The 23821-nt window shown below is 46.2% G+C and overlaps 1 protein-coding gene and 1 non-coding gene across 5 annotated transcripts in view; both read right to left on the reverse strand.

Moving 5' to 3' along the window:
• SRCAP (Snf2 related CREBBP activator protein) overlaps positions 1-20379 on the reverse strand; it is a 42690-nt gene extending 22311 nt beyond the window's left edge. For 3 of the 4 annotated variants that reach the window (XM_056137698.1, XM_056137699.1, XM_056137695.1), the window contains exons 1-18: positions 20086-20379; positions 18599-18669; positions 17449-17714; positions 15984-16235; positions 11904-12089; positions 11494-11634; positions 10181-10403; positions 9788-10065; positions 8928-9018; positions 8714-8803; positions 7879-8064; positions 7452-7789; positions 7183-7360; positions 6648-6784; positions 6121-6290; positions 5810-6002; positions 2497-2633; positions 2221-2407 (exon numbers count right to left, since the gene is read on the reverse strand). In XM_056137698.1, the coding sequence (XP_055993673.1) occupies positions 2221-2407; positions 2497-2633; positions 5810-6002; positions 6121-6290; positions 6648-6784; positions 7183-7360; positions 7452-7789; positions 7879-8064; positions 8714-8803; positions 8928-9018; positions 9788-10065; positions 10181-10403; positions 11494-11634; positions 11904-12089; positions 15984-16235; positions 17449-17502 (2841 nt within the window). In that variant the 5' untranslated portion in view covers positions 17503-17714; positions 18599-18669; positions 20086-20379. Of the gene's footprint in view, positions 1-2220; positions 2408-2496; positions 2634-5809; positions 6003-6120; positions 6291-6647; positions 6785-7182; positions 7361-7451; positions 7790-7878; positions 8065-8713; positions 8804-8927; positions 9019-9787; positions 10066-10180; positions 10404-11493; positions 11635-11903; positions 12090-15983; positions 16236-17448; positions 17715-18598; positions 18670-19802; positions 19978-20085 lie in introns of those variants that run through there. The other variant, XM_056137697.1, reaches the window with a different exon arrangement.
• On the reverse strand, positions 9109-9236 carry LOC130045038 (small nucleolar RNA SNORA30/SNORA37 family). The gene has a single exon (XR_008795516.1). It is a non-coding gene; the product is annotated as a small nucleolar RNA SNORA30/SNORA37 family (small nucleolar RNA).
• Positions 20380-23821: the final 3442 nt, after the last annotated feature.

Raw genomic sequence — 23821 nt, forward strand, 5'->3', positions numbered from 1 at the left:
GAATACTGAGCTGTGAGCAATAAAGAACCACTGGGTGTGGTTCAAAAGCATAGCGTAGGGGTCAGGGAGAGGGGTGGGTGATCTTTATCAGCAACAGCCTGAGTTCAAACGCCACACATGGCCCCAGAGCACAACTAGAAGAGCCTGAGAGCACCACTAGGCCCAGGTAACTTCACATCCTCAGGCCCCACAGATCCTAGAAAGAACTGCATGATCCAGTTGGCAGAGTAGAACCTGAAGTGGTCATTGAGTCCCAGGACTTTATGGAAGCCACCCTCTCAAAAGAGAAAAAAGAAAAAGCTTACAAAGTACCTCGAGGAGGCCAGAGTGTAAGTACAGTAGATAAGGCATTTGACTAGCGTGCAGGTGACCTAGGTTCAATCCCAAGCGTGCCACATGGTCCCTCAAGCCCTACCAGCAGTGATCCATGAATGCAGAACTAGAAAGAAGTCAGGTGCTATACTGAGCACCACCATATATGGCACCCTCCCATCCTCATACAAATAACTTGGAATAACATTTAACTCCCTCAAAATTTAACAATAGGATCTGATAAGGCAACTCAAAGAGCAATCCCATGTTTTATAAGCAAGAACCCCAAATTCGATCCTTAGCACCTCAAAGTCCCCTAAGCACCGAGCCAGTAATAACTCAAACCAAAACAAAAACAAAACTAGTCTCCCTTGATATTTTTGGGGATTGGCTTCAGGTTCCCCATCCCTGAGAAAATGCAGATGCTCAAGTTTCTTTAGGTTTGTCCTTCATATCCATAGGTTCTATATTCATAAGTGAACCCACCATACAGAACCCACTGAAAAAATCCATGTATGAGTCAACCACTTATTTGCAATGTATATCAATTATATGTATAAATGACTATCACTGAGATATAATAAGAAAATTCTTAACATGGATGAATCTTAAAGACAAACTGAGTGGAGTACTACTTGGTTATTTTGGGTCATACCCACCAATGCTCAAGGGTTAATACTGGCTCTGCTCTCAGGAAGCATTCCTGGTGGTGCTCAGGGGACCATAAAAGGATGCCAGGAATCGAACCAGAGTCTGCAGCAAACCTCAGTCTGCCGCATGTGAGGCAAGCACCCTATCCTCTATACTACCTCTCTGACCCTGAATTCTGCCTTGTAAGTATAAAGACAAAAAAGTAGTATAGTGGCCATCAAGGGCTGGGAAGGAAAAGATGGAGTGAGAAAGGAGAGTTAGTAATTTTTTATATTTGTTTTGGGGCCATACCAGTTGGTGTTCAGAGCTCTGTGCTCCAAGATCAGTCCTAGTGGTGCCTAGGGTCTTGGGGATTGAACCCAGTTGGCCATGTACAAAACAAACACTCTGCCTGCTGTACACTCTTTCCTTCCCAATAGTTAGGAGTTAATGGCTATGGATGAGTCTGTTAATATAAAAAAAAGTCCTGAATGGGCCAGAGAGTACAGCAGGTAGGGAGCTCACTGTGGCTGATCCAGGTTCAATTCCTCGGCACCCCAAAAGGTCCCCTGAGCACCTCCAGAAGAGCTCCCTGAGTACAGTGCCAAAAATAAGCCCTGAGTACCACCAGTTGTGGGTCCCGTTACCCATATATATGCATGTATATGTGTATATATATATACACACACATACATATATACACACACACAACATTTGTTACAGATATTTGCCATAATGCATACATACATATATACACACACACACACACACACACGTATACACATAAGACATTTGTTAGTATAATTTGCTATAATAAAAATAGTAATCTGGGACCAAAAACTGGGGAAAATGGAAATCATAATAATAGTTTTTTTTGTTTGTTTTTTGAGTCACACCAGGCAATACTCAGAGGGCTACTCTAAGTTACTGCAGCGGGGACACTCCTGGTGGTAATAAGGAAACCATGTGGTGCCAGGAATTGAACCCAAGGCCTTCAGCCACATGCTTTGCACAGCCCACTCTTTTCAGCTGTATTTTTAACATGCCAGCCATTTCCAAAATTAACAAGTCTCACATACTATAGAAGAGTTCTAACAAACCTTATGTTTAAGGGCATGCAAACTCAGGATCAGAGAGTAATAATTAACTTGGCTAGGTACCCACAAAGTAAGGATAGTACTGTTATAAAGACAAATGAGAATGCAAAAGGACAGACTCTAGTCTAAAGGAGACAGAGGATTAGACTTAGGCCAATAACCTTGCAAGTGACTTACTTACCTGAAGGGGGTGGACATCAGTGGCCCTTAGCACCAGAGAGGCGGTGCTAAAGCAGATGCCTGGGGTGATGAAAGGGGAAGTAACAGGTCGAGGGTCAAACAAGTTTGGATGATTGCAGACTTTTCGGAGCTGCATCAAAATGTTGATGACGCTCATGAAATGGCCAGTGGCTAGTGTCTCCTTTGTTCTGGGAGAAAGGAAAAATAAATGGGGCATTCTGACTTCCACTTCCATCTTGAGTGCCCCAGGGCCAACCCACCCTTAGTCCTTCCTTACGTGGTCTGTGCCATGAAGTCATCATAAAGACAGCGTTGGCGCTTGGAGAGTCGACAGCGTATAACGTGTTCATACTTTTTAGGCATCTGTTTCTCAACATCCACCTTAACTCTCCGGAGCAAAAAAGGCCGCAAAACCTAAAAATAAATAAGCAGGAAGCTGACAGTGGGGAATGGGGTAGATCTAACCCATACTGTATACCCTAGAGCCCATACCTCAGATTGGGCTTTAGTTCCAATCTAAACTAAGTCCTGGTTTAGCCCATCAAGTACTACTTATGGAGCCAGGCAGTATCTCAAGAACTAATCACACAAAGATTAGTAAAACACGAGCCCTCCTTCTCAAGGCATTTACTGTCTTCTGAAGACCAAAGACAAAAGAATGATACCAGAGGAAGTGATGAAGCGCTGGAGTCAGAGCAATTATGCAGAAGAGATAACTTGAATCACATTTCAAGCTTCAAGTTTACAAAGATTGGGACCAGAATGATAGCACAGTGAGTAGAGTGCTTGACTTGCATGCAGCCAACCCAGGTTCTATCCCTGGCACCCTAATATGGTTCCCAGAGCACCACCAGGAGTGACCCCTGAGTTTAGGGCTTGGAGTAAGCCTTGAACATGGGATTACCAAAGTAAAATCAGCAGAGACTGAAAAAAAAAAAAAAACACTGCAATAACAGCACTACGAAAAGTAAAAGGCTAATCTGAGACCTCAGAAGGTAAAATCTGAAGTTAGCAAGCTGACAAGCAAATAATAAAAGACAGGAGAAAAAAATGAAGAAAAAGGAAGCCAAAAAAATAACAGGGGATGGGGCTGGAGCAATAGCACAGCAGGTAGAGCATGTGTCTTGCACGCGGCCGACCCGGCTTCGATTCTCAGCATCCCATATGGTCCCCTGAGCACTGCCAGGAGTAATTCCTGAGTCCAAAGCCAGGAGTAACCCCTGTGCATTGCCGAGTGTAACCCAAAAAGTTTTAAAAAAATTGTAGGGAATAGGACTCTCCCATGTTGTACTTCTCAGGCAAAAAAACAGGCCACAAACAAGCATGTGGAAAAGTTTAAGAAGTCTCTGAGGTAAGGCAATATATAGATATACATCAGGTAAGACTATAGATATATAGCTCAACTTGAATGTACGCTTTCCATGCAGAAATCCAATTTAATCATCAGCACCTCATGACACACGGCCAGGACACACTGCGGGAGTCCCAAGCAGCAAGCCCAGAGTCCCTGAGCACTGCTAAATGTGTCTCTAAAACAAACAAAAACCCAATCAAGAGACTTAAAATATATATATAAAGGGTTGAAGAAATTTGCTCAAAGGGCTGGCACAAGTCCTGGAGTTCAAGCCTAAGCTTTAATTCCCAGTACAGCAAGGTTCCCCAAGCACCACCAAAAGCAGCTGCCCCACCAAGGCATTGTCAGGTGTGACCCAGAAACTACTACAAAAAGAAAACGCAAAGACTATTTATTCACAGCATTTGACTATATTATAAAAATCACCACAGGACCAGGGATAACTCAGTGGTACAGCACTTTGCATATGTGAGGCCCTGGGTTTGATTCCGTGGCAGACAACGGGGAGGGGGAAGGGGGAGGAACAGGAATCAACATCTCATGGCTCTGAACTATGTAAGTCTAAAATACATAAATCAGGGACTGGAGAGATAGCACAGCGGGTAGGATGTTTGCCTTGCACGCGGCCGACCTGGGTTCAATCCCCAGCATCCCATATGGTCCCCTGAGCACCGCCAGGAGTAACTCCTGAGTGCAGAGCCAGGAGTAACCCCTGTGCATTGCCGGGTGTGACCCAAAAAGCAAATAAGTAAATAAATAAATAAAAAACCATAAATCGGGAGACAAAAAAAGTATAAATCAGGTCCAGAGCTATGGTATATGCCTTGCAAGTAAGAGGCCTGGGTTCGATCCCAAGCACAACATGGTCTTATTCCAAGCACCACCACGAGGAATGACTCCCAAGCACTGCTGTGTGTGATGTACAATTATTTAAAAATCAAAAAAATAATAAACAGGGGCCAAAAGGCCAGAGGAATAGTGCATTAGGTAGGGCACTCGCCTTGAATGTGGTCAACCTAGTTTCCATCCCTGGCGTCTGATACAGTTCTCCAAATACAACCTGGAGAAATTCTTGAATGTGGAGCCAGCAGTGACCCCTGAACACTACTGGGTGTGGCCCCAACACACACATACACAAAAGCAATAGGGGCCAGAGTGAAAGTACAGCAGGTAAAGGTGCTTGCCTTACACACGACCAACTGGGTTTAATCCCTTGTATCCCATATGGTTCTCTGAGCCCTGTCAGGAGTGATCCCTAAGCTCAGTACCAAGACAAAGCCCTGAGCACCCCGAAGTATGGCCCCATAACCCAAATAAAGTACCTTTTTAAAAAATAAAGATCAGAATGCAGGATATTACTTTTGGAGTTGAGGGGGGAATGTAAATATAAGCTAAACAAAAGGATCAAAAAACAAGATACCAGGTAAAAAGAAATCAAAGTAGAGAATAATCAGCGGTATCATTCTTGCTGGTACCTATACTAAAACTAAAAGCAAAGAGTAGTACGACCACTGTTCATGGACGAGAAATTCATAAAACACTCCATATCAGAAAAATATAATAATTTGTAAGTCTACAATTATACCTCATGGTGTTTCACTAATAAAAATTAAAAAATAAATAAAGGGGCTGGAGTGATAGCACAGCGGGTAGGGCGTTTGCCTTGCATGCGGCTGACCCAGGTTTGAATTCCAGCATCCCATATGGTGCCCTGAGCACTGCCAGGAGTAATTCCTGAGTGCAGAGCCAGGAGTAACCCCTGAGCATTGCTGGGTGTGACCCAAAAAAGCAAAAATAAATAAATAAAAAATAATGAAACTTTGGTACATCTACCAAAAAAAAAAAATAAAGAAAAACATAATAAAGAAGTAGAAGCCAGTGGGCAGGGCACTTTTCCATGTTGCCAACCTGATTTCAATCCTCAGCACCCCATATGGTCCCTGAGCCCCAACAGGAGTGATCTCTGAAACATGGACCCTGGATTAAGTCCTGAGCACTGCCAGGTATGGCCAGGAAACAAAAAACAGAAATGAAATGTGTTCATCTATTCAAAGAACACGTGAAATGATGACTAAGATGCATCGATTTGGCAACAGGCTGGTCACTAATAATACAACAGCCTTACAACCCAGCACATTCAACCTATCACTGAGTTCCTTTCCCTAAGATTTTTTGGGTATAGCCCCTTTTATTTCCTCCAATCCAAATTCACTTGAAAAACTGTTACAGGCTCTACCTTGTGGAGGCGTTTGACTAGACCTTCATTATACTCTTGGCTGCCTTCAATCATGCCAGTTAGGGGGTTAGAGAACCATTCTTTGAACTCGCGATGAGACTGGAAGACATGGGGCATCAAAAAATGCATCAAGGACCACAGCTCCATGAGGCTGTTCTGCAATGGAGTTCCTGTTAGGAGTAGGCGCCTCTGGCTGTAAATAGAGGAAATTAGGAAAAATGGTCAAGGTAAGTCCCAACCTTTCTAGGAAACACCCTCCAAACTAAGTCAATTCTTCCATAATCTTCCATAATCCACATTTCCGTGTCTACCTGTTGAAGTTGAGCAGTGATTGCCAGCGTTGTGACTTGAAATTCTTGATGTTCTGAGCCTCATCCAGGATAAGATAGCGCCAGTTCTTGCGACGAAAGGCCTGATGGTCCTGCAGCACCAACTTGTAAGATGTGATACACACATGGAAGGCATTGGGCTTGGTCCAGCCCTGAGTATCAAGAGAAAACAGCAGAAATGAGGGTGGAAAGAAAAGACAGGGTCAAGAAGAGATATGCAAAAGTCCTCAAGAGACAAATAGCAGGTTGAAAGAAAAAAAAATCACAAGAACAGAATGAAGCTAACAGGAAGTCACCTGAAAGGACTTTCTTTTCGTTTTTAAATTCTGGGCCACATCTGGCTGTGCTCAAGAATTACTCCTAGCATGCACGGGGGACCAGATGAGATGCAGGGAATAGAACACAGGTCGGCCACTGCAAGGCAAGGGCCTACCTGCTGTACTATCACTCCAACCCGGAAAGGACATTATTAAGAGGGGCTTGAAATGTAGTCACTTGGAGGAGCAAACCTGCCGCTTGAGTTTCCTCTCCTTCTGAGCTCCATAGTAAGTGAGGATTTTAAAGCTGGGACACCAACGTTTCAGCTCCATCTCCCAGTTCAACATCACACTGGTGGGGACAATGATCAAATGAGGACCCCAGTTACCTGTTCAGCAAGAGAATGAAAAGGAAACAAAATATTTGTGGTTATGGAGGCTCAGAAATAACTCTGACCACTTGTGTCCTAATGGTTAGTCTTCAAATCCTATACTGCCTCTATACAGGTCCAGTATCAACAAAGCTACTGAGACAGCAAAGAGTTTTACCACTTTCAGCTGAAGATACCACTACACAGCTACCCAGGGCCCAAGAAGATAGCTCAAAGGGTAGATTACAAGCTGCTTTGCAGGTAGAAGCTCTGAACTTCACCCCCAATATCATATGTTCCCCCAGAACCAACAATATAGTGGCCCCCAAAGTACCACTGGATGTTGCTCAAAATTCAAAAACACTTTCCCAAGGCGTAGTCAAGAAAGCCCAAAAGCAAGTTCTTGGTCTAGTTACCTTTTTCACAGGCTAAGTGGGCAAGCAGGGAGATAGTCTGAATCGTCTTGCCTAGCCCCATCTCATCAGCAAGAATGCCGTTAAGCTTCTTCTCATACATGGTAACCAGCCAATCCAACCCAATGTGTTGGTATTCCCGAAGCTGGCCTCGCAAAAGGAGAGGAATAGGCGTCTTTACCTGGCAGAAAGAGAGGTTTTATAGTGGATCTGAAATGTGTCACTTAGAAACAAGAAAGATATGAGAACTAGGACTTGGGACAGAGAAATACCTGGGTAGTTGCCAAGGTGTAACCCTTAGGCTGGAGACTTTCAGCTGCAGCAGCAATGTCAGTAATTTCTTTCTTAGGGCCTAGAGAAGTGGGGGGTCCTGGGGTAGGAGGACCACTTCCCCCATCTGCTTCACTCTGCTCTTCATCACGGGCAAGCAAGTACTCGACCCCACAGTCATCATCATCATCATCACCATCATCATCATCTTCATCTGCTGAACTCTGTGACTGCGACTCCTCAGATTCATCAGACTCAGACTCCTCTGATGGTGAACTACTTGTTTCATCATCCTCTGAATGCTCATCTTCTTCATCCTCACTTGGTTCCTCACCAGAATCTGAAGCAAAACCAAAAGCTGGATGCTCACCATACTTGGTCCAGTGCCTGCCCCTCCCAGCACCCCCCCACCCCCGGCTACTTAGTCACCTGACTGACTGCTACTATCCTCTTGAGGAGCTTCTTCAGCTTCTATAGTCCCCTCTGGTTCACAGTCAAAGCTGTTAGCCTCAACCTCGTCATCATCATCGTCACTACTCCCAGAATCTGGGGCAGAGGCATCAGAAGTATAAGCTCCGGCATACTGCTGCAGCAGCTCCTCCATAGACAGTTCACCTGGAGAAGAAATAATGGGCAAGATTTTTGGTTGTTCAGAAGAGGAGGTCTGAATCATGCCAGTTCATTTGACCTTGTTCCTCTCTATAGACACTACCAGGTCGTGGTCTGAAGGTAGGCCTAGAGTTTACTCTCAGCACCAGTCAATAAAGTCAAGTCCCATAGGTTAGGTGTGTGCTCTAATTATAAGTGGACTGCATTCTGCTAGAAAGGACATGACCAAACTGACAAACCATCTTTTCCTCCTCCACTGAAGTCTCACATCACATCTCACACATTCTATTTATAATTAATCCATTTATCATTAAACCTAGAGTTCTTTCAGGAGTGATAAAAAAAAGTATCCTATTCTAGTATAGCAGTTAGGGAGCATGGCTTACATGTGCTTGACCTGGGTTCAATCCCAGCACAGGATGCCCCAAAGCACTACTGGGTGCTACCCTGGAGGACCCCAGCACCACCAGTTTTCCAGGTATCTCAGCACTGCAGGGCCCAAGCAGCATCAAATCTTCAGGTCCAGGCACTGAGTCAACAATCAGAATTGGTAATTCTCCCTCAATAAATACCTTATTCATCTTTTTATCCCTGGCGTTCTACACAGAAAAGATACTTAGCAGATGTACTCAATAAAATATCTAGTAAATGTCACCTTCTCGCGCCAACTCGCTCAGTTCCATGGCATGATCAACTTCCCCTTCCAATTGCTCTTCAGCTGCGATAGTATCTTCTTCATCCTCCGCTAGCAAAGAGAATGAAGACAATCAACAGAGACAGAGGAACAAGACCGAGCAAAAAGAAGAGAGTAAAACTGTTCAGATAACTCAAGGGTTACAGGGCAACAGAATCAAGAGAATAGGCCTGACCTTCATCCTCATTGGCAGTAAACTCTTCGTCATCTTCATCTGGTTGCCAAGGCCGCTTATTGCACCGGGTGACAGATGGGGTTTTTTTAACCTGCATGACAAAGTATAAGAAGGGAAAGGGCCTAAGGTTTCAACAGCAAAAGAAAAGAATGCTGCAGAGTAAGACAGCAAAGAACAGTCTCTCTGTCCCACTGAGTGACAGCTGCCATTGGCACAACCCCAGGCAAGGTTTCAATCAAGGGTTTTGCTCTTAGCACCAACTACCAAATCCCAGTCCACTATCTAGGACGGAACCTGTGAAAGTGCTGGCTAATACAGAGCACAACACCACACCCCCCAAAACACCACCACCACCACCACCACAAACACGTGGAGAACAGAGAAACTCTGTGCCAAAGAGACTTTCAAGTTTACTTACCATCTTAGCCACACACCTCCAAAACTACTCCTAAGGGATTATCACCATCATTCATAGAGCAGTCAAGACCAAAGAAGTTTTTTCTTTTCCTTTCTTTCCTGTCTTTTGGCAGACACTCAGCTGTGTTCAGACTTACTGTCTCTGTTCACTTCCAGTGGTGCTCAAAGGATACCCCAGGGATAGGCAAGCACCTCACCCACTATACTGTTTCTCCAGTCCCAGAATAATTTTTCAATGTCAAACAGAGACTTGAAGAGTTCTGTATGTTCATCCACTGTTGCATGAGAAACTGCCATCTCAGCCTACGAGTTCCCGCAAACCCTGATTCTTCCAATTCCATCCCCAAATTATTACATCCACCACTACAGACCACAATTCAGTCCCTAAACCTCTCCCCTCTGCTCCTATTCTGAGTCTTCCCTCCACACCATTCCACCCATACCTTCAACACCTGAGAGGAATCTTCTTCACCAGTTTCTTCAGGCCCATCTTGAGTATCACTATCATGAGATGAGGGGGTCCTTGAGGGACTGGAAGGCCCTCCCAGAAGCTGTGGGGGGAGGGAACGGAGCAGCTCCTCCAATGGCAGTTCTCCCTCATGTCGAAGTAGCTCAATCTCGCGCCTCTGGGTCTCTGCATCATTGCCTTCCTGCTGTTCTTCAACCTCAATCGTCTCCTCATCATCTTCTTCCTCCTCCTCCTGGGGCTGGAAGTCCCCATCTATAGCAGGAGAACAAGGTCACAAAGTCCACGGGGCCCTGCAAGCCACAGGGTGGGTTTTCAGCTCTGGAAAGGGTACACGAGGAAGAGTAACAGAGCCAAAGAGGACACACACCTTCATCATCCAGTCGGGAAACAGGGGGTGGAGGGCTAGAGGCAGCTGAGGAAGAGCCAAGGCAAGGAGAAGACCCAGCTTTGCTGGAGGCTAGAGGCTGGTTGAGGCTCTGAGATAGAAGGTCTGAGTACTTTTCAGTTTGCCCCACAATGAAGTCTAGATGCAGATCCAGAGCTTTTTTGCGCTTTTCTTCAAGCCGTGACTGTTGCTTAAATTGCACCACCTGCCACAAGCAAGAAACCGAAATAGTGTTTATTCATGTACTTATTTACCTCTCATTTAGAAGAGAAAGGCCCTAAGCTGGTCTTTCTGGAGAAAGAACTTAATATTAAAGGTTCTTCTGACATAATTCAAACGGGAACCCATGTGAGAGAACTAGTGAGCATCCAGTAGAGGAAAATTTGTATACAAGCAATACACTTGAATCTGAATCTTTTTAATGCAGGGTGGAGGGTTGTTTTTTTGATTGTGAACTACATCTGGCAGCACGACCATGAGGTGCCAGGAATCAAACCTGGGCCTTTGCATACAAATCATATGCTCTAATCCACTGAGTGATCTCTGCACCCTCTGAATCTCAGTCTTAATTTAAAGACTAAGTAGTTTCTAGAAGCAGAAAATGTATTTTATGTGCATACAGTAAATGGCAATATATGTACTAAAGAAAAATATTCAAAGTGGAAAAGAGAAAGACAATCTAGTAGGAGATAAAATATAGGCAGAAAAATCAAATAAAAAGAAGAAAACATAGACAGAAGTCTGAGAAACAATTTCAAGTTAATAGAAAATCTGGGAACATTTAAGCAAGTAAGTGGCTTAGAGACAGGTTTTAGAAAAATGTATGCCAGGCCTAGAGAAACGGAACAGTAGGCGGGACATTTGCCTTCCACACAGATGACCCATGTTTGATCCCCAGTACCACAAAGGGAACTTCAAGCACCACCAGGAGGATCCCTAAATGTAGAGCCAAGAACAAACCTTGAGCACCTCCAGGTGTGGCCCAAAACCAAAAACAAATAAGGAAAAAGTATGTTAAATCCCTAGCAAGAGATAGAAGATTGTGGGGTCAGGCAGCTGCCAAGCAGTGTAATACACAATTCCCAAAGGCAATGTCCATAATTTTCCACTGTATTTATTTCTTCTTCACAATATTGCTTGAAAGGTCTAACTCATAACAAAAATTAAAGCTGTTAAATATTAGAATTGTTAAAGCTACAACATTCTCTCCTACAGATAAATTTTAATCATTCATTTTATCATATTATTCGCCAACCAAATTCCAAGTATCTCCACTTCCAGTCCCTGCTTCCTACCTTCTCCACATTGCTCCAGAACTGCCTAACATCCTTAGCCATGGTAGAAGCAATTCGACGCAGCTTGGCCTGCTCCTCCCTCCGAGCCCGTTCTTCTTTCTGTCGTTGTTCCTCATGGTGTCGAATCACCATGCGCACCACCTGTAGAAATGAGGAATCAGCACGAAAACACAAGGTCAGAACCCTGTGACTCCCCTAAGCCCAAAGCAAAGAAAATAATCACAGTCAAAAAACATAGAAAGCCAAAAAAAAAATAAAACCTAAAAAGCAAAACATAGAAAGCCAGAACTTGCCTCTCAAGACTATGGCCAATAGTATAGCAACCTTATACCTTCTAACCAACTCACCCATGAAGGGGAAAAGCAAACCCAAAAACCAGAAGGCAGACTTAAGGGAAGTGAAGGACTTACCTTACGGGCCACACCCCGTTTCCAACGGCGCTCCTGAGCAAAGTCAGCGGAGAGCCACTGCATCTCCTCACACAGATAGTCCCAGTGGCCCTTGGGGCGGGGAGGCTCTGGCACTTTAGGCAGCCTCTTCAGAGACCAGAAACCTTCCTTCCGCAGCTCAGCAATTCGAGTCTCAATTTCAGCCTCCTAACAAAAGAAAGTGAAGTAAACCAGGCCAGGATGAATTCATAAGCACTAACTACGTATCGATACTGACTAGACTGTTTTATGCCCACATCCTGATCCTCTAAGTATTTACAAAGTGAATAAAAAAAATGACCCAGGCTGGGCATACAGCTCAATGGTAGACCCTTTATACCACATGTTCGAGGTTCTTATTTGAACTGGCACTACAAAACAAAATAAATAATTAAATAAGGAAAGTCCTCATATTTGTTCATTCTTTGGTCCCAAACTCAAAAGGTCTGACTTCATACTTTACATGTGGGATGCCTGGGTTCAATCCCCAGCATTGCTTGGTTCCCCCAAAACTACCAGGAATGGCACACTGGGTGTAGTTCAAAAACAATAAAGTAACAAATTAAAAATAAGCAAGCATAAAGTAGACTATAGACCAAACATGATTGTCACCCATTGCCTCTTTTGCAAACCACAACACCCAATAAGAGAGAGAGAACAAAAGGGAATGCTCTGCCACAGAGGCAGGGTGGGATGGGGGGTGGGAAGGATACTGGGATCCGTGGTGGTGGGAAATGGGCACTGGTGGAGGAATGGGTATTTGATCATTGTATAATTGAAACCAAAACATAAAAAAAAAATAAGCAAGCAATGCAATGGAAGGAGTGTAAACCTTGGTAAGTACTGAAAAGTCAAATATGCAAGCACCACTATCTGATGTGCAATAATCTCTCCCTGCCCCCAATATGAGCACAACTAAATGTGCAAGCTCCAAAGCCAGATGTGTCAATCTGGAAATGATAAGAGATAGGAATTATAAATAGGTCTAATGACTCCAAATAAGAGTCAACACTTTATTTCACACAATCTCCATGTGTGAAGTATATAAAAAGACTTAGAAAGGAAAACATTTCCTAGAGAAGCAAGGAGTACATGCTTCCTTATGTACTCTACTTACAAAGGACCTTCATCCTTCATTATTCAAAGAGCATATTCTCAGGACTGGAGCAGTAACACAGCAAATAGAGTGCTTGCCTTGCTTGCAGCTGAATTCAAAACTCCAGGTTTGATCCCTGGAATCCCACGGTCCCCCAAGCACTCCAGGAGTGATCCCGGAATGCAGAACCAGGAGTAAGCCTTGAGCACTGCCACATGTGGCCTAAAAACTGTGGTTTGCGGGGTAGGCTGGGGGGGGGGGGGGGGGCGCGCGCAAGACCCTTAGTACAAAACCAGAGAGATAGGGTAGTGGGGAAAGGGATTGCCTTGCCTTAAATGCATCTAATGCAGGTTAGATCCCGGCACCCCATGTGGTCCTCCCAACCCACCAGGTGTGATTCCTGAGTGCAGAGGCAGGAGTAAGCACTGACCTGAGCATAGTCAGATATGGGACCCCTCAAAAGAAATTAAATACTCAGGACAGGGTCAGGGAGATAGCACTGAAATATAGAATACGTATTTTGCAAGTGGGAATATAGTTCCTATTTTGTTTTGGGCCACACCCAAGTGGAGCTCGGGTCCTGAGGCCAATTCCATTGGTGCTCAACCTGCGGAAGTTGTTGTTTGGTGCTTGGCCTGGTAATGAAGCTCTGTCCAGCAGAGCTGGAAGTCATCTGACAATGTGTCTGTGTTGGAATGTAGGAGAGGGAGGGGTTGGGACTGAACTCAGTATTGAATATCCTAAGCACTGGGGGCGGGGGACGGAGGGATCTTTTGGGGTCTATACCAGGCTATACTCAGGGGTTACTCCTGGCTCTGCACTCAGGAACTACTCCTGGCAGTGCTTGATGAACTGTATGGGATGCTGAGAATTGAACCTGGGTCCACCATATGCAAGGCAGGCGCCTTACCCACTGTATTATCTCTCCAGCCCAGTATTTGTATTTTTAATGTGATGCTCATGGTTTAAAAACTTTTAGTCAAATAAATGAAACACAGGCTCTGCGATAGAAACCAGTACATGTCTGAGTCTTAAACTTTACAAAACACGTGTTTCCTCCTAAAATTTAAATCTTATAATATTATACCCATTCTTAGAATACGAGGTTCAAAATTCAAGTTTCTTATTCAAGATCATACATGCTAGGGGCCCCTCATATTCAAATGCTAGCCCAACTGGCCAAAAATCACCAGAAGAGCCCTCCCAAACACCAAAATAAAAGCATACAAATCAAACATTTACTGATAATGAATCACGAAGAAACTGATCTCGGAGAGAGGAGTCTGGGCCACACCCACTGGCGCTCAGAGGCGACTCCTGGTTCTGTACTCAGAAGTGATCCCTGATGGTGCCAGGGATATATCAAAGAAGAAATGAGTGAATGCAAGTGCCTTACCTTATCCCTATACTATCTCCCTGGTCCCTATAACTAATTTTGGGTAAGTGGGGAGAGTTGGGTTATGCCTAGCAGTGCCTAAAGACTCTTCTAACCTCTGCTCAGAAGTGAGTCCTGGAGGTATTCAGGGAACCATAGCAGGTGCTGGGGACCAAACCTCTGTTGGTTGCATGAAAAGCATGGGTCTTACCTCCTATACTTTCTCTCTGACCCCTAAAAAAATATTTTTAAGCTTTTTTTGTAGGGCCAGAGAGAACTCAATAGGCTAGAGCACATACTTTGTATACTGAAAGCCCATGTTTGATGTTGGGTAATACATGATCCTCCAAGCAGTACCAGGTATATACAAATAAATATTTTTTGTGGGGCCAGAAAGCTGGTACAGCAGGGCCAACCTGGGCTTGATCCCTAGTATCCCATTTGGTGCTCCAAGCCCACCAAGAGTAATCCCTGAGTGCTGAATCAGGAGTAAGAGCACTGCTGAATATGGACCCAAATCCAAAACCCAACCCCTGACCTCCCCACATTTTTTGGGGGGGTGGGGTAACACCCAGTTACAGGAACCCCATACGAAACCCATAGATTAACGGACTAAATCAGTGTTTCCCAAAGTGGGAGAAGCCGGCTCCCCCCAGCCAGTGCAGGAAGTGTGGGGGAACTGAGGGCAGTAGCAGGCTCAGATGCAAGTGAGGGCTACTTTGTTCATTTGCTCTTTAAGCCCCTGTTCTCCCAGGAACATGTTACCTTGTATGTCTGTTTCTTTGCTCCCAGGAGAACTTTCTCTCTTAAAGACATATACCCCTCTTTCCTCATATCTTTCTTTCCTCTTTGGTTTTGAGATCATGCCCAAAAATACCTAGGGGTTACTCCTGGCTAAGGAAATCATTCCTGGTGGTGCTCAGGAGACTCGATAGGCTAGAGCACATACTTTGCACACTGAAAGCCCGTGGGGATGCTGGGGAATCAAACCCCTGTTGTCCACGTGCAAACAAGACCTGTACCTACCATATTATTTCTCCAGCCCCTCTCACATCTACCTAAGCAAGTTTCATTCAATAAACTACCTCAATAAAAACTTTCTTTGAAAAGAAAAAGAAAGCAAACAAGCAGCCAGATTTCTAGTGGGATGAGGAAGGGGTATGCTAAAAAGTAAATCTTTTCCTGAAAAGGGGACTTTAAGCTAAGTTTGGGAAACTCCATAAACCTACTAATAAGTCAACCATCACCACACTTGTAGTCCCCAAACACAGACTCAGGAGTACTATACTGAGCATTGTGGATGAGACCCAGAAATAAAATAAGTAAGTCACATCTGCCTGCTTGGGCTGCACATAGGATATAGGGAGTAATTTACTAGCCTAGCATGCAGCCTATCCAGTTTGTTTCCTAGCTCCACATATGGTGCCCAAATACAAGAACAGCACCAGGAGTAGTCCTGAGCACTGTCAGGTGGGCGCCAAATCAATGTCTTTAATTTAAAAACTAAATTTGTGCCAAGGAAAGAAAAAAACACCATGGAATACAGAAGGTTAAGGAAGAAGATATCTTCACAGGCCATCCCAATACATACATGTTTGGCCTGCTCTGCAATCTCAGCATGGCTCTTCTCCCATTTGGGACCTCTGTTGGCCAAGTCAGCAGCTTGGGGTAGACTGAGCCCCTCCAAGGGCACTGTGGCACCATCGGGGGGGCCTGGCGGTCCATCCAGAGAGGAATCTTGAGCTATATGCTGGGGGGAAATGCCACCTGCCCCACTAGAGGCTGGAGAACTAGATGAGGCAGGGGACACTGGATTGCTGCCTGTCATGCCGTCCGACACCATCTAGAAAGGGCAAGATATGTAATATAAATGCTTAGCACTGCACCGATAATCTTAAATACATTGGCTCTTTCCCAATAAAATCTCTGGAGTAAGATATCAACCTAGTTTTTATGCTCACAGCATTAGTAATCAAAGTCTTAGTAAGGTATTCAAGATCGCAGAACCAAGTTTGCAATCAACAGGACTCAGGACTTAGTCTAACATTTAAAACACAAGCCCAAATTTCAACGATCCTTTTAAAATCGCAAAGATTTCATTCACATAAATTCCAACTTTCCCCTCTTTTTTCAAAGCATGGCAAATTCATTGCTATAAATAAATCTCCGTTACTACCCAATTCATCACACAAACACATAAATCTCAAAATAACCTAAATTTCTCTACATTCATGACAAGTCTAGATAGTTTTATTCAATGGGGGAAGTAGGGCAAACACCATCTTTAAACATCCACTTACCACTTTATAAGATACTAACTACACAATCCACAAGTGGAGAACAAAGTTCTAATTGAATGCTGATAATAAACACACTAATGTCACATAATATGCCTCACAGCAGAGAACACCACAAATTCTCCCACCTACTTAGAAAATCTATAAATACCAAATCAATACCCATCAAATGCCTACCTAAGTAAAGCTACATCTATTCAGTTTCAAAATTTTCCTAGGCCGGAGGGATAGAACAGTAAGTATGACATTTGCCTCGTATGGGGTTGACGAAGGTTCTATCCCTGGCACCCATTATGGCCCCACCCGAATCTGCCATAGAAATGATCCCTAAGCACAGAATCAGGCGTATACCCTTAGAACGGCCAGGTGTGGCCCCAAAACAAGTTTTCGCTCCTGAATTTCCTTGATACAAGAATAAAACTACACCTATCACAGAGCTTATTTCCAGGAAAAAAAAAAAAAACACAAAAAACCAACCTTGAGCTATTCTTAAAACACTTAGTCCAAACCTCTATTTCCAAAGTATCCTTACAAGAAGTTTAAAAACCTTGATATAATACTATGATCAAGTATACCAATACTCAACAACAACAAAAAGAATGCCCAACAAGCTTGACTGTACATTTAAACACCAAAACCTCTCCAAACTCTGCTATTCAGGTAACAAGAATCAAAGAAATGTAGCTAAAACCTGTTTCTTCAGTCTCAGAACCAACAGTTCACAAAGCAACAGAAAGGGACCCCTCTCCACTTTCAAACCTGTGTCTGTAGGATTGGGAGCTGAGGGTGAGCAGGGGAGGGACTGCTCTGCATGGTCCCACTCCCAGGCTCCTCTTTGGATGCCTGAAGAATGACTGGGTCGTTGTCACCACTGCTACTGGCAGAGGGGCTGGCGGTGTCCGGCTGCAGGGCATGCTGGGAGCTGGCCTCATTCTGGGCCACCGGCCACCGGGACCCGCCTTCCAGGGCCCGGGGCCCACTAGGGCGTCCCAGCCTCCGCTCAGGTCCACGGGTCTCTGAAGCACCTAAAATATGGTTGAAAAGAGTAAGAAAAAAAAAGTGGTGGGGGGGAGAAATGTTTAAAAATCTTTTAAAAACACAACCCAAGAGAAACATTTAAAAAGATTAATGCAGTCATTATACTCTACTTTTATGTTTTGGTCACACCAAGCAGTGCTTGAGAGCTATGCAATGCTCAGGAATCACTCCAGTGGTGCTAGGGGACCATATGGAGCCAATGATCAAACCAGGGCCTCCGTCTTACTCAGCATATGCTCAGCCTGATGAGCAGAGCTCCCTCCAGGCCTGAATCAACATTTCTTAAACCTCTATGTGTATCACATATATAACTATAGGAGCTGAAGTGATAAATTGGGAATTTAGGCACTTGCCTGGCATATTCCAGCCCAGTTTGATCAGCAGCACCATATACAGTTCCCTGAGCACCAGCAAGTGATCCCGGAGTACTGAGCCAAAAGCAAGCCCTGAGCACAGCCAGGTGTGACAGCCTCCCTCCCCCCCCCCAAAAACCCATCTGCTTTACATGTTCTTGCTAGATGTGTCCTATAGTCTTCACATTAATCTTATTAACGAAGTTTGTTACTCCACAACAGGGCTTACATTTTACTAATCTCATTTTATGTTAGGAAACCAGGACAAAGACCACATGCCTTACGGAGATCACACAAGAAGAGATAAGGACTTAAAGCTAGGTAGTCTAATGCCAAACCCACAAAAAACATGTGACTCTCCTTAGAAGATCCAAGGTGATCAGATCTTTCTCAATCCTTAGTGCCAACTCTGTTGTTGCACTATCACCAAACCACAAATACTGACCAATAATTTTTCTCATTTTCTCAAACATCTCTTCCATTAGTACCAGTTCACACAACGGTATTTGAAGTCTCACCTGTGTGAGCTGAGACCACAACTCCTGTGAAAGTCTGTACTTCCACGGTGCCGCCGTAATGAGAATCACACCTGAAAGAAAAGAGAAACACCAGTGAGGATGCAGTCTACAATCACCAGTGCCTTCTTTACACCAGCTTTTGAGAGTTTTCAAATATACCCGAATGCTTTTGAAAGCTGAAGGGCTGCAGCTGTGCGAAACGCTCACATTTTAGAAAAATGAAAGCATGCCATCTTTTGTGAGAACAGAATTCCCTACGGGCATCGGATTCTGGCTGGAGGGAGGAGTAGGGAAGAGAAGAAAAACAGTGAATGCTGAAGTGGAAAAGGCTCTGACCACGGAATAGAAAACACAAACAACCAGAAAGAAAAAAAAAGAGGAGGAGGGACAAAAAGAAAGAGCTGTGACATTCAGAAACTCAAAACCAGTGGTGCTGTCCTCACAGGCTGCTCGCCTTTCTGGTAAAAGCAGCTCATGGTCACAGAATCCACCCTTCCTCCGGGAACAGCCCCGCAACACCTATACCTGGGCCCGACTCTGCCCCAAACACTAGCACCGGCCACATCAGAGGAGCCGTCGGATGGGGGGAAGGCCCCGCGCCAACCATGCCCCGGAAACCGGCAGGGGGAACGCACACAAGGCCCGGAAGTGTTTCCCAGACTAGAAGGAAATCCCTTCACCACGGAGCTGCCTTCGAATCACGCCCTCCTCCGCAGCCACGCGGGACCCGGGGGCTAGGCAGAATTCCCGCGGCCTGAACTCTTGACCCCTGGTTTCGTTGGTCTCTAACCCCTCCCACCTGCCTGACCCGCCGTGACCCCCGACCTCTGCCCCAGCGAGCCCCGCCCCCCGGGCTCCCACCCCACCCAACGTGCGCGGCCGGCGGGGGGAGGGGCCCGCGCGTGCGCGGCCGGAGGCGGAGGGAGCCGGCAGCGCGCACCGCCCGGGGGCTCCCGCCGGAACCCGAGCCCACGCACACCGGGGTCGCCGGGCTGGTGCGCCTCTCCGCCCGGCCTGTCGGGGAGCGCCCCCCTACCACCGTCACCAGACCGCCCAAGGCCGCATAAGACAGGGTTCGTGCCGCCACGTCCCGGTCCCTGACTGGAATTGCTGGGCGCGCGCCCCGACTACTCGTCCCACGCCCCTCTTCCTCTTCCCGCGCGGCCCGAGGGGGGCTCGGGGTAGCGGGCGGGCGGGCGCCCACCTGGGTCCGTCCTCTCGGGCTCCCTCGCTCGCTCAAGCACGCGTGCGCAGGCGGGGAGAGGCGCTGCCCCCGGGCTCGGTGCCGGCCGGCCGGGCCCCCCTCAGCCTGTCTCTATGGGCGCGCGCCGACCGCCTCGCGCACCGGCCCCGGGGCCCCGGCCGAAGGTGCGCGCGCAGCACCCCGGGAAGGTGGGAGGGGAGGCGGCGGCGGCGAGATGCGCGCGCAGGCACCGGCAGGGGCGGGGGACGGAGGGGCGTCCGCCATCTTGTCTCCCTCTCCTTACCTGCGTCCTCGGGGGCGTGCACGCCGCCCCCTCCCTTCCAGGAGGGGGGATGGCCCCCTCTCGGCCGCCGCCCGTGCAGTCCTTAGGTCCCCCCGAGACTAGCGGCTGCGGCCACCGCCGTGTCTCCGCAGTCTCCTCTCACAGCAGAGATGGGGGCGGTGGGTGGGAAGAACGGGAGAAGCTACTCCCAGAGAACCGCCGCTTCGGAGGCCTCACCAAAATGGCCGCCGCCGCCTCGGCCGCCACCACAAGCACCAGCACTACCACAGCTCGCTATCGCCACCGCCAGCGCGGCCCGTCTTCTCGCGAGATGCACTAACGAGGTTGGAGGAGCGCGGAGGCTCGCGTACTAACGTCAGGCGCCGCCGAGCGCGCAGCAGGCTGGGAAATGTAGGCGGCCCGCCGCCTGCGCCGGCTCCCCGACGGTGCCTCTTTCCCCCTCCGCCCGGGAAGCCGCCTCCGGAGCTGCATTGCGGCTGCCAGCCGGGACCGGTGCTTCCCTTCTCTGTAGACTGCTTCCCGGCGCAGAGAGCTGGGGCAGTTTGTTAGGTATCTGCAGCAAGTTCACAGGGGCCTCCACTCCCGCGGCCGTCCTCTTGCCTAAGGGCGCCTTAGTTTTTACACGAGGGTGGTAGTATTCCCAGTAGGTCTCCTAGCGTCCCTGCCTACTTTCTAGATCAGTAATCTAATATTTACACTCGAATAGAATAATAACAGCTACCTTCTAGTGATGCTGCTTTGTGTGTTATCTTTACGAGAGGCGGAGGAGGGGGGGGAAGAGGGGGAGGCTCACCCAGCAGGTGCTCAAGGTGGGCTCCTGGCCGGGCTCAGGGAACCATATGTGGTGCCGGGATTGAACCTAGGGTGGACACGTAGCTTTACCCCGTTTTTCAGCCCCTGTGCATAATCTTTTAATCCCAACAATAGTTCATTTTACAAATGAATTGAGTATCAGATTATCCACCTGGTAAACTGAGTTGCATAGCCAGGAGATCAAAGACACAAAGGATGTACAGACAAAACTCGCCACCTAAAGGCCTCTCTGGGAGTCCATGGTAGGGTGCTTTCTCCTACAGTTTACTCTCTTCCTCCATAAAGTTTAGCACTTCCCTCTGCTTGTCAAAGAGTTAATGATCTATCCCTGTGTTGTTGATTTAAAGTTCTATTTTTCTTACATTAAAGGGAGGAGATAGCAGTTAAGGGCTTGGGAGATGAGTGAGTACTTGCAATAGAAACTTCAAAGCCTAACTAAACAGCTTTCTCTCTGGGACTACAAAAAGTTTGCTGACCCATTCTATATCTTGATCTAGATGAAGTCACATCTTTGAGAATATACACAAATATTCACTTATTTGAGCACTTAATGTGCTTACTTCATGTGCCTTGCATGTTATAAGGCTTTGAGTTTCTTTCCCCAAAACACGTTTTAGACCAGAGAGATATTACAGAGATGAAGGCACTATCCTTGCTTACAGTCAACCCAGTTTGATTCCCCCTACCTCATCCTGGGAATGCTTAGTAATCCAAGAACCACCCAGAGCAACACAAGAAACTACCGGGTGTGGCATAAAAATAGTAATAGGAGCTGGAGCAATAATACAGTGGTTACAGCATTTGCTTTGCATGTGGTTGACCCAGATTTGACCGCTGGCATCCCACATGTTCCTAGCATTGCCAGGAGTAGCCCCTTGGCATTGCTTAATATGGCTCCCCAAAAAACAAAAACAATAAAATTAGAAGCTGGAGAGGTAGTATACCAGGCAAGGCGTTTGCCTACCCAGGTTTGATTCCTGTCACCACAGATGGTTTACTTAACCCTGCCAGGCATCAATTCCTCAGCTCTACCGGTGTGACACAAAAAACCATAGTGAAAAAAATAAAAATAACAAAGTTCTGTTCTGAGAAAGACATTTAAGAGACTAAAAAGACAAGCCAGAGATCAGGAGGCACCATTTGGAAATGATGGATCATATGAAGGACTGTTATCCAAAATATATGAAGACCCCTTCAAACTCAACAATAAGAGGATGAAGAGATAGTACAGTGTGTGACTCACACTGGTTAAATCCCCTGCTCCCCAGATGGTCCCACAAGCCCTCCAAGAATGATTCCTGAGCATCCCACCAGACATGCCCCAAAGCCAAAAAATGAAACAGAGGAAGCAGGGAGGGAGTTTTGTGGCTTTGGTACAAGAAAGTGTGCACTGGGAGGTGGTATTGGAGCTATTATTAGTGAAACTACCAGAGACAGTTTGTTTTTTTTTCATTTCTTTTTGGAGAGGGTCACATCCGGTGATGCTCAGGGGTTACTCCTGGCTCTGCACTCAGGAATCACTCCTGGCAGTGCTTGGGGACCAACCGAGGTTCGATTTCCAGCATCCCATATGGTCCCCTGAGCACCGCCAGGAGTGATTCCTGAGTGCGGAGCCAGGAGTAACCCCTGTGCATCGCCAGGTGAAACCCAAAAAGCAAAACATAAATAATAAAAAATTTAAAAAGAGGGCCAAAGACCTTAACAAACAACTCACCAAATATGTCAAACACGGGAAATAAAACACATCTTCCACCTCACAAATTATCAGGGAAATGCAAATTAAAATGAGATACTGGCTCCATGGCTTTGAAGCTGGCCTCACATGCCAGGGGAAAAGGCAGCTGAGATAGAGAAGAGACCACCAAGTAAATGATGCTTGGAGGGCTCACTCAGGATGGGAAATATGTGCTGAAAGTAGACTATATGATGGCCACTTAGCACCAGTATTGCAAACCGTAACACCCAAAAGGAGAGAGTAAAAGGTAATGTGCTACCACAGAGGCAGGGGGGATGAAGGGAGTGGCAGGAGAGATAATGGGAACATTGGTGGTGGAGAATGGGCACTGGTGGAGGGATAGGTAGTTGATCATTGTATGGCTGAAATGTAATCACAAAAGTTTGTAAGTCTGGGGCTGGAGCGATAGCACAGCGGGTAGGGCATTTGCCTTGCATGCGGCCAACCAAGGTTCGATTCCCAGCATCCCATATGGTCCCCTGAGCACCGCCAGGAGTAATTCCTAAGTGCAGAGCCAGGAGTAACCCCTGAGCATTACTGGGTGTGACCCCCCCCAAAAAAAAGTTTGTAAATCTGTAACTATCTCACGGTGATTCGTTAAAAAAAAAAAAGATACTGGCCAAAGAGTCCAAGGGTTAAGGCACTTGACTTGCATGCAGCTGATCTCTGTTCAATACCTGGCACAGCAAGTTTCACGGTCACGGTCACAGTCCTCCCGTTGTTCATCGATTTGCTCGAGCGGGCCCAGTAACGTCTCCATTGGAGACTTTGTTGCTACTGTGTTTGGCATATCGAGGAAGCTTGCCAGGCTCTGCCATGCGAGCGAGATACTCTCGGTAGCTTGCTGGGCTCTCCGAGAGGGGTGGAGGAATCGAACTCGGTAGGCCATGTTGGCTGCGTGCGAGGCAAACGCCCTACCGCTGTGCTATCGCTCCAGCCCATACAACAAAGGTAGGAAAGTTAAATACAGATTAAAACATAAAGACCAAAGTCTTCCAACATGGTCCTGTTAGATATTTCCAGGAGTAATTATTACTTTAGACCTACTCATAAGTTTCTTAGTCTTCAATTTACTTTTCAGTAGAATATTAAAATAAGCTCTTGGATAGTACTTAAAGTTACAAAACCCTTGCAGACAATTCTAACTTTTAAAGATAACTAAAATTAAATTATTAAAAATTGTGTCAG

Source organism: Sorex fumeus, unplaced genomic scaffold (genome assembly GCF_029834395.1).
Source record: "Sorex fumeus unplaced genomic scaffold, SorFum_2.1 ptg000126l, whole genome shotgun sequence".
Taxonomy (NCBI): Eukaryota; Metazoa; Chordata; class Mammalia; order Eulipotyphla; family Soricidae; genus Sorex; species Sorex fumeus.